Here is a 9,222-nt window from a genome sequence, read left to right as displayed (position 1 = left end):
TGTCTTCTCGCTGCATAGCCCTGGAAAATAATAACATAAACAAGGAGGTTAGGTCTGAAATATCTAAAAAGCAGCTGGGAAATTGTAATTTTTCCTGTATGTAGCTTTTTACAGACAGCAAATTATTTAAAAAAGAAATTTGACTGTGTAAACACAGGATTGTGGCTGACAAGTTCAGTTTGCTATTCTCTTTATTCTGGTCTACTGAAGTTGGATATTTGCAAATTGGATACTTTGGAATCCTTTTTATTACCAATTGGGCCAGGAAGACGTTTGCTTACATGGCTGTTTCTCCACCTCTATCAGGGATTTGCAACCCTGGCACATTTCAGGGTCTTACACAGTTTGGTTTATGTGTCTTTTAGTCAAACTAGTTTTATGGCTACCTTACAGAGCACAAAGAAAAACTCAGGTTTCTGCTTTTTTTTTTTTTTTTTTTTTTTTTTTTTTTTTTTTAAACTACAGCAATAATGTTGTTAGCTCTTTATTTGAGAAAAGTGTATTTTTGTCCTAAGCAAGGAAGAGTGGGATGGAGGAGACAGAGCCACGAGGGACAGGCAGCAGATTGTACAATTCTCAGCTTTTCTTTCTTCAAACTCCAAGACCCTCAAGGAGCAACTGGGAAGCAGGACACAGGCACCGGGCACTGGTGAGCAGGTGTGGGCAGCCAAAACCCTCGTGTTTCGGGTCTTAAATGAAAAGCCCAAATGAAAAGTGGGGCTGTGGACCACTACAGTTGCACTTTTCTGGAGCTTTGCAAAAAACCACGGAGCTGGGACATCCCGTACGAGGTGGGAGAGCCAGTGGTGGATGTGGGGGGATCGGGCAGTGGGGGCATCGAGGGAATCGGGCTGCAGGGGGATTGCCCTGCCAGGGCGGCCAGCGGGGAACCCGGCAATTAAAGAGCTCCCCAGCGGGGATCCGGCGCAGTTTTGGGCGCTCGATTAAAGCTGAAATTCTTTGTATAAATTAGCGTCAGCTCCACGGGCTGACACAAAGATGAGCTTTTGTGTTCAGAAAAACAAACAAACAAACAAAACAAAACAAACGGGGGGGGGGGGGGGGTTTTCCAAAAGGCCCCCAACGCCCCCCGGGCCCCGGGGGGGGGGGGGGGGGGGACACATCCCACTGACCCTCCTCGCACCCCCAGCACCTGCCGACCTGGCCACGTCGGGGGGCCAAGGTTAGCCTTCCCCGGGGCTGGATATTAAAACCCTTCCGAGGTGTCTGTGGGACGGGACGGGACGGGAAATAAATGGATGGGACGGGTCAAGCAGCCTCTGCTCACCGGGGTGGGCACGGGGCTTCAGGTCCCCGACGGGGTGGGCGTCCCGCAGCCCCCCCGGCTTGGCTCCCAGCACACACACAGCCCTCGTTCCGCCTCTGTCAGTTTATATCTCTATAAAAATGTACATTTCCGCGCTACAAAAAAGCTCCTCGAGGAGCATCTTGCCACCGGGAGGGGGGAGCCGCGCTCACGCCTGGGCCCCGGCGCGGCCGAAGGGGGCCCCGCTGCAGCCGAGGCCGCCGGGGGGGCCCCGCAGCCCGGCCGGGCAGGAGGAGCCCCCCGGGGCCGTGCCGCTGCTCCCCGCCCCGTCGGGCGGTCCGGCGTCGGGGCGCCTCTTCCTCTTCCTCCTGAAGGTGCCGTTGTCAAACATCTTCTCGCAGTTGGGGTCGAGGGTCCAGTAGCTGCCTTTGCCTGCGGAGAGAGGAAGCGCCCCAAGCCCGTCGGCCGCGGCCCGGGCCCCGACGGGGCGGGGGCTGTGCTGCGACCCCATCCCCTCCGGGGAGCCTTACCCGGGTCGTCGTCGTCCCGGGGCACCTTCTTGAAGCAGTCGTTGAGGGAGAGGTTGTGGCGGATGGAGTTCTGCCAGCCGGCTTTGCTCCGCTGGTAGAAGGGGAAGGTGTCGGCCACGAACTGGTAGATCTGGCGCAGGGTGCGGCGCCGCCCGGGCGCGCTGTGGATGGCCATGGCGATCAGCGCCGAGTACGAGTAGGGCGGCCGGGGGCTCTCCGGAGGCGGGCAGGGGGCGGCGGGGCCGCCGAGCCACGGGCAGGGGGCGGCGGGAGAGAGCCGGGGCCGAGGCAGGCTTAGGGTGAGGGGCAGGGGCAGGGGGAGGCCGGCCGGCCGGCCCGCCCCGTCGAGCAGCAGCTCCCGGCCGTGGGGAGGCGGCCCGAAGGCGTGCATGCTCCCGCAGCGCCCCGCTCCCTGCCCGCCCCGTTATATAGAGCCCCCCGCCCCGCGGGGACGCCCCCTCTACCCCCCGAGGTCCGCACCCCAGCCTCCCCCCACCGGCTGAAGCCCCGTGCGGGGTCTGCGGGGCCGTGGGGCAGCAGTGGTAAAGCCCACTTTTTTTGACAACTTTTTTTTTTGACATATGCGTAACCTCCTATAAAAACTTTCCTTCTGCATTTCTAATTCTCCAGTAAAGGCAGACCTTGGGGCTATGCTTTTCCCACCAATGCTGAAACAGTGAGAAGAAAATCGCCTGAAATTGTTCTTTTTTTTTTTTTTTTTTTTTTTTTTTTACAGAAAACATCAGTTGATGAAAACAAAAAGATATGTTAAATTCTACTTCTGTATATTCTCTTGCTGTAGAGTGCCTCCGTCTTTTAGAAATTTCAGACTAGACCTGAGATATACAGGAAAAATGGTTTTATCAGTAGGTATAGCTGTATGTAGGGAAATGTAAATGGGCTACTACTGATCTGTGGTAAGGAACTTCAGATGGCATCTCATGCAAATAAAATCATTTCCAGTTCTTAATTCACAATCTGTATTGTGGATCTGCAAACACAGCCGTGACAGTACATCTGTATCCCTACATCTTTGCATCTTCAGTATCATCCTTATGGCTGAACCACTTTTTTCATTGTACTGCCACATTCCCGTGGCAGGTCTGTGTCATCCAGTGTGCTCTCCCTGGGAGCGGCCTGAACCAGATGCTCCAGAGACACAAGAAACACTGAGGAGATCGAGTTTCTTCCTAATGCAAGACAGCGGATAGCTTATGCCCTGGAGCATGAGCATTACAACACACTTTACATATATATGGGTGTTATAACCCGTTTTACACGTAGATGTATGCATATAGGCTTATGTCAAGCCCCTGTGCCAAGCCAAGGGTCCATCCTCTTTCCGACCTGCCCAGAGCCAGCCATACCTCCTGCACCCACGGCTTTGCTGCGCCCCTGCCCTGGCCCTTGCCATGTTGCGATAATTTGATAGCGAAGGCTTACTGCTCACCTTCAGGCCATGCAGCAAGGCACACCGAGGTGTCCAAGCTTTCAGAAAATGCTTACAAAAAGTATGCCACTTGTCTGCAATGGTCACCATTTGCAGCTTCATGAGGTTGGAAAAATAAGTAAAAAAGTTGAAAACCATTGCTCTATAACATATAGTTTTCATTGAACACTTATGCATGCTCATTGAAAAATCACAAATAACTACTACTGACAGGGGATTCAGATCAACTGGTAAATTTAAGCATATTTTTAGATGATCCATCCTCAAATCCCAGGTGGGCGAGGGGTTATACTCCTTCCAGTTCCATGAGGTCAGCTCAGCAAACAACCAGCCGCTGTTCCCCGATCTCCCTGCTCTTGTTGATGGTGCAGGGAAACCTGGCCCCAGGTCTCCCCCCAGGATCATAAAGTGGCTGCCCGCGGATTTCTCAGGAAGGCAGGTTTGTGCCCTGTGCCCCCGCTTGGCTATACCCTGCCCATCCATGAGCTACAGCTGCCGCCCCAAGGGGAGCAGGACATGTTCATAGCCATCGGGTCACAGCAACCAGGCACTGGGGTGGTATTTGTGTTCTTCCCGTGCCTCACGGCAAACTTCATTGTGGGTTGGCTGAGTTTTCCTGTAGGTTTCAGACACCTGCCATGTAAGCGAGAGAATCCATTTAACGTATTTTCTAAAGGTAGAAATGTTCCAGTCTGCAGAGAGCTCTTAAATTCTCCCCTTCTCGGTAAAACTGACACCCCAGGACATGAAAGCACTTGCACGCACTGTGTTTGTTACTGCTGGCTGCTTCTGGCTTCACGGGAACCCTTTTCCTGGGACGGAGCAACCTCTGCTGAACACCTAAACACAGCTCCTTCACCGCTATACCATACGCGACCCATGGGAAAAAATACCTCCAGTTCTCACTGAAGGAGAGCTACCAGCTTGCAACTTGTCTTTCCTTCTGCTAAAGCTTCACCCGAAATCCCCGGGTGGAAATTTCCCGGACGGAGCCGTGGGGTGGAGGAGCGGCACCCCGCAGCTCCCCGCACCCCGCAGCTCCCCGCACCCGGCCGCCAGCCGCGGGGCTGCGGTGCCACCTAGCGGGGCGCTGCCCGCTGCCGGCCGGCCTCGCACCGCCTCGCCTCGGCTTGGTGGCTGAGCAGCGTCCCCTCGCATCCCATGCGGAGTATTGTGGTTATACCGCAGCAGCGGGGTGCCGCTGCCCTGCAGCTGCAGCGGGCACGGTGTGGGGTTGGGGCGCTGTGTGGTCAGCGCTTGGTGCCTGGGGGTGGTAGGGCCAGGTAAAAGGAAGGCGCCCTGGTGGCTGTGACCTGGCTCAGCACCTCCGGCCTGTCACCACGGTCCGTTATACCAGGCCTTTGAAGCAAACAGGGCAAGCTACAAAAGAGGAAAGGTCTTTCTGAAGTCAGGGTAGTGAGAAACAAACCAGCCATGTGAAAACTCGGGACCCACTATGCTAATACCAGGAGTTTTAACAGTTTGTCACATACCTTAAAATCAGTACCTGGAAAACTGCTCCATCCCCTAAAAAAAAAAAAAAAAAAAAAAAAAAAAAAAAAACAGCAGAAAAGGAGGCAACTCCCAAAGCACGTTAGGTATGAGATTAAATACCCCACCGCTCAATACTGAGCATTTTCCCCAGATGTTGCAGCGAGGGTTGGCAGGTCCACAAGGCATCACCGTAGGTACCACATCTCCCACAGCACATCTTGTTAGCTAAAAAGCCTCCTTCTGGGGTCAGGCAGGGCGCTTTGCCCACCTCCAGGGCCGAGTCCTCCTTGTAGGAGGATTGACTCCTCTGCGTCGCTTCCCTTTGTTTCTGCAGCCAAAATAGTGCAGGTAAATCTGAAGGGGGGGTACAGAGCCCGTTTGTGCTGCTCACTTGGGAGGGAGGGGGCTGAGGGAAGACTGAAAGGCAGCAGTTCACTGGAACAAAGCGTTCTGTAATTTTCTGGCGGAGCTGATTGAAAGGTGGGTGGTTTGCACCAAAAACATCAGTCTGTGATTTCTCCTGAAACGGCGCACTTTAGAATAAACTCCCCTCATTTAAAATACAAAGAAGTGGGAGAAAGTGGAATATAAACACATGACGAGAGATGACAAACAACACATAATTTAACACGAACTACTCAGAATTTATCAAAACAGAGAGGAATTCAGCAAATATTGTGAATACTAACCCAAATATTATTTTGAATTTAACACAGCTCTGCTCAATTGGCATTACAATTACTAGCTAACAAATGGGCATTTTTCAGGTCAATCAAGCTTGAGCCAATTAGGCTATGGCAATTAACTAAATTAAGTCTAAAATTAGAATTCACATAATCTCAGCAATTATGGTTTAATCCTGTAATGCATCTCTTAAAATAAACCAGTAAGAAAGACAGATCTACTGGAGTTTGCCACACTTCAATTACACAATACGTTATAATTTGTTTTAATATCTAACATTCAGCAGATCAGGCAATATTTTTACGTGGCCACATTAAGAATGGCTTAGTACGAGAGAAATGGCATTTGCATTTTTCAGTCTTGTGTGTCTCAGAATTTGCATACACCAAAGGTTTTGGCATCATATGCAGCTTCCAAGATGTCATGTCCTGATTATCTGAATGCATATACTTTGCATGGCAGGTCCCTCCATGAAGTTGTGGCGTGCCAGAACCCACAGCTCGGGGTTAAATAATGGGAAACACTTGTATTGAAGCAGGATGCGCACCCGGCTGTGTTCCTGCACAGCCTGGAGGAAGGGAATATCGTTCCCGGCCATAAGCCTGTGGTCAGAGGAAAAATCCTCCTGCAGGCCAGGTGGAGAGCTTTGGGTGAGGATTCCTTGGCTGTGGGGGAAAGGAAAGGTGCAGAAGCATCCTGGCTGGGTGGGCAAAGCGATGTCTTAAACCAGCAGGTGTACAGCAGGTGTACAGCTTCGCTCTGAAAACAATCACCCAGTTGCTGCTATTGGAAATTTAATTTTCAGGCATGCTTTGAGCACAGCAATGAGAAGATGTGGCCTGTAGCAACAGGTGCTGCACCTAACGTTCACATCTGCCCTCGTAAGTTAGTGTTGTTAATTCCTCTGTAAGTGGCTTTTCTGGGCTGGGAAAGCATGAATCTCTGCTAAAGAGAAGCAGGACATGAGGAAAAAAAAAGAAATAAGGGGGCACCAATATCATTTTAACATTTCCCAGTTTTACTGAAGCCACATATAAATTGTCCCAGCTTTTACTTTTTGTATCTAGAGTGCAAGATTGCTCCATTTATGAGACAATATTTCTGTGTAAAAGATGCTAGCCTGAAAAGCACAAGCACAAAAGAGAGTTAGCACCTTCCCAACATGATAAGACTGCACATTTCTTCATTAAGTTTTCTTTCAGTCTAGCTTTTTAGACTTTGGTCTGTCCTTTTTTTTTTTTTTTTTTTTTTTTTTTTTCCCTCTCATTAAAATGATCCTGGATCAGGACCTGAAATTCAGAAGAGGTTGCCTTGAAAAATAAATTGACTGCAGCATCATTAGGGAGTAAACGTGCTGCAAATCATTCAGCAGCAATTTGGACCTGAAAAGGGTCCGGTAGGAAGCTCTCCGTATGCTCCAGCCAAACACTTTCTGCCTTCCGGTATGATTGGGGTATGAGATGCCTGCCAGGAAAATCTGTCTGAAAGAAAGTGGGAAATGCATTGATTTGTTTGTCTTCCTTTGTCCATTACATTTCACATTAAAGAGCTGTTTTCTTTGGTATAATCTTGCATGGTTATATGGTTATATACTCTATGCATGCGGAATATTTTTCAGAAAATCCATTTTAGGACTGCTTTTAAAATGTCACTGGTGTTATGTTTCATCTATTTCCCCCTATAACTCCAGGCAACTTTAGTACTGTGACCTCAAAAAAAAAAAGAGAAAAATTATAATTAATGCCTTTTAGAAATATCTAAAATGACCTAAAATAACTTTTTCAGAAACAACAGGATTCCATTTTTCAATGCTCAGATTTCACGTTCTGCCAGAGTTAGAAAACACGTAGTATAAAAGTATGGGTTATACAAAGTGGGACATACAAATATTTTAAAGCTCAGTATATTACATTTCTATTTCACTTTTATTTCCTATTTTATTTCAGCTCTTCAGGGATCTGGTATAGAGAGACCCTTTCAATATAATAGTGTTCAGACATCAATATAAAGTGTCTGGTCTGTTGAATTCTGAAGGTGTGACATCTGCCCTTTACTGAGAAAAAATAAATAAATAAATATTATTTTATGGATTTTATGGAAAGAACATCAAACGGTAGTGGCCCGTACTACAAATCTGTCACACATTAGCACCTAGATGGAAGGCGGATGTAACCCTCATTTCAGTGGTAGAATTTGTTGTGGCTGCAGCACCAGGACAATTTGTCTGTTTATAAGAAGAGAATGAAGAAGTCAAAGGGTTTCTTCTCCACATTCAGTAAAGAAAACACATTTGCCACCAAATTCCCAACCACCTCTCCTGAAGAGCTGGTGTTGCTGTGGCCTCTCTTGGTGGCTTCGCCCAGAGGGAAGTGCTTCACTCCGTGCAGGACAGAAGACCATCGTGATATACATACGTATGTCACGACATCTATATATATATTAAAACTGTAAATTGAGATTGTTACGGCCATTTTGTCAAGAAGCAGCCTACAGACTTCTTTTCTCAAGGAGCATCTTCTTTTCCATTATGCCCATGGACTACACAGAAAATTAGTATCAAATTTTGGATGTCCTGTAGCAGTGCCACCACAGAAGGGGCAGCACTTCGGGAGCATCTTGTGCTGCTGCAGTGGATCAACAAGGAACCTCTTTTTATTTTTATTTTTTATTTTTTTTGCTTTTTTTTGCCTTTTTTTTATTATTATTATTAAGTAGGCTATTCATTACTGCAAAACTCATGTTTAATGGAAAGACATTGCAGAGAATGTCTCCTCGAGGACCTGCTTTGTTTTTGAAAGCCTTTATGAGTGTTTACATCATGCTCTGTGATTTATTTTCAGATTGGCTGAGCCTTGCTGTGCTGGACGGTGGACAAAACCCATTTATTTCCCTGGCCAGGAAGCCCATCTATCAAAGAGAACATGAGGCGTGTTGCCAGCCAGGAGCCCGCGAGCTGGACGTCTGCTCAGCCGCTCATGCCAGCTTGCCCCGCTTTCTGATTTCCACCCCAAAATTCAGCAAAATAATGGACAACTTCTCCTTGGTGGTGTTATATGTCGTACACCGACCATATTGCTGCAGCCAGAGCTGAGGGGGTATCTGGAGGAGGAGGACATGGTAACAAAAGTTCCCCTGAATAAAGCTCGAGCATCCTTGGCTCTCTGTTCCCTTCCTGCTGATCTGCTCACCGTCTGCGGGCACCAGATTATGTAAATTTCTGTCCAGAAATTTGCTTAATCTGATGAATGACAGACAGAGAAACTCGCAGCAGAGCTCAGCCCTTACCCCCACTCCTCCAGCCGTTAGCCATCACATGGAAACACCTCCCTGGTCACTGCAAGGCATTAACAGCTGAGCTTTTGAGCTCCTGGCTTCCTCTGGGGGCAGCTCGAGCCATTAGACAGTTTAATTTTCTGCTGGTTGTTTATGTTTCTTTGAAGTCCACCTTCATTAGTTCCAAGTGACTGCCTTTGGATGACTCTCTCTGGCCGTTGTTCCAAGCCCAAACTCACCTGTTTTCACCAGGCAGTGTCAAACGTCCTGAGGATTTTGCCGGTCATCTCATCAATAAATTTGCTTGACAGGGTTTGTACTTTTAACTGCTGACCTTTAATTCTTCATTTTCTAACTGCTATATAAGCAAGTCAACGGTTAAAGATATCCAACCTCATCTTGTTGACACATGGAGTATTGCTCATATTTACAAGTTCATGACCTTCCGCTACTGGCTGCCATGTGTCTAGCACACCACTAAGTGGGATTTGTTTCCTTGCAACGCTGGCTTTGCTCCTGTGCAA

The 9,222-nt window shown here is 48.4% G+C and overlaps 1 protein-coding gene across 1 annotated transcript; it reads right to left on the bottom strand.

The window, feature by feature from the left end:
* Nucleotides 1-1,173: 1,173 nt before the first annotated feature.
* FOXI2 (forkhead box I2) lies at nucleotides 1,174-2,188 on the bottom strand. Its single transcript, XM_035330118.1, has 2 exons — nucleotides 1,798-2,188; nucleotides 1,174-1,699 (listed from the first exon to the last, which is right to left on the bottom strand). The coding sequence occupies exons 1-2, from the start codon at nucleotides 2,186-2,188 to the stop codon at nucleotides 1,476-1,478; spliced, it is 615 nt and encodes a 204-aa protein (XP_035186009.1). The 3' UTR covers nucleotides 1,174-1,475.
* Between the last annotated feature and the right edge of the window lie 7,034 nt (nucleotides 2,189-9,222).

Source organism: Oxyura jamaicensis, chromosome 6 (genome assembly GCF_011077185.1).
Source record: "Oxyura jamaicensis isolate SHBP4307 breed ruddy duck chromosome 6, BPBGC_Ojam_1.0, whole genome shotgun sequence".
NCBI classification, from domain to species: Eukaryota; Metazoa; Chordata; class Aves; order Anseriformes; family Anatidae; genus Oxyura; species Oxyura jamaicensis.
This window is presented reverse-complemented; position numbering and strand designations above follow the sequence as displayed.

Coding starts and splice junctions, on each gene's coding strand:
- FOXI2 (XM_035330118.1), bottom strand. CDS start 2,188: ATGCACGCCTTCGGGCCGCCTCCCCACGGCCGGGAGCTGCTGCTCGAC. Junction 1,700..1,797: donor CCGGGACGACGACGACCCGG/GTAAGGCTCCCC, acceptor CTCTCTCCGCAG/GCAAAGGCAGCTACTGGACC.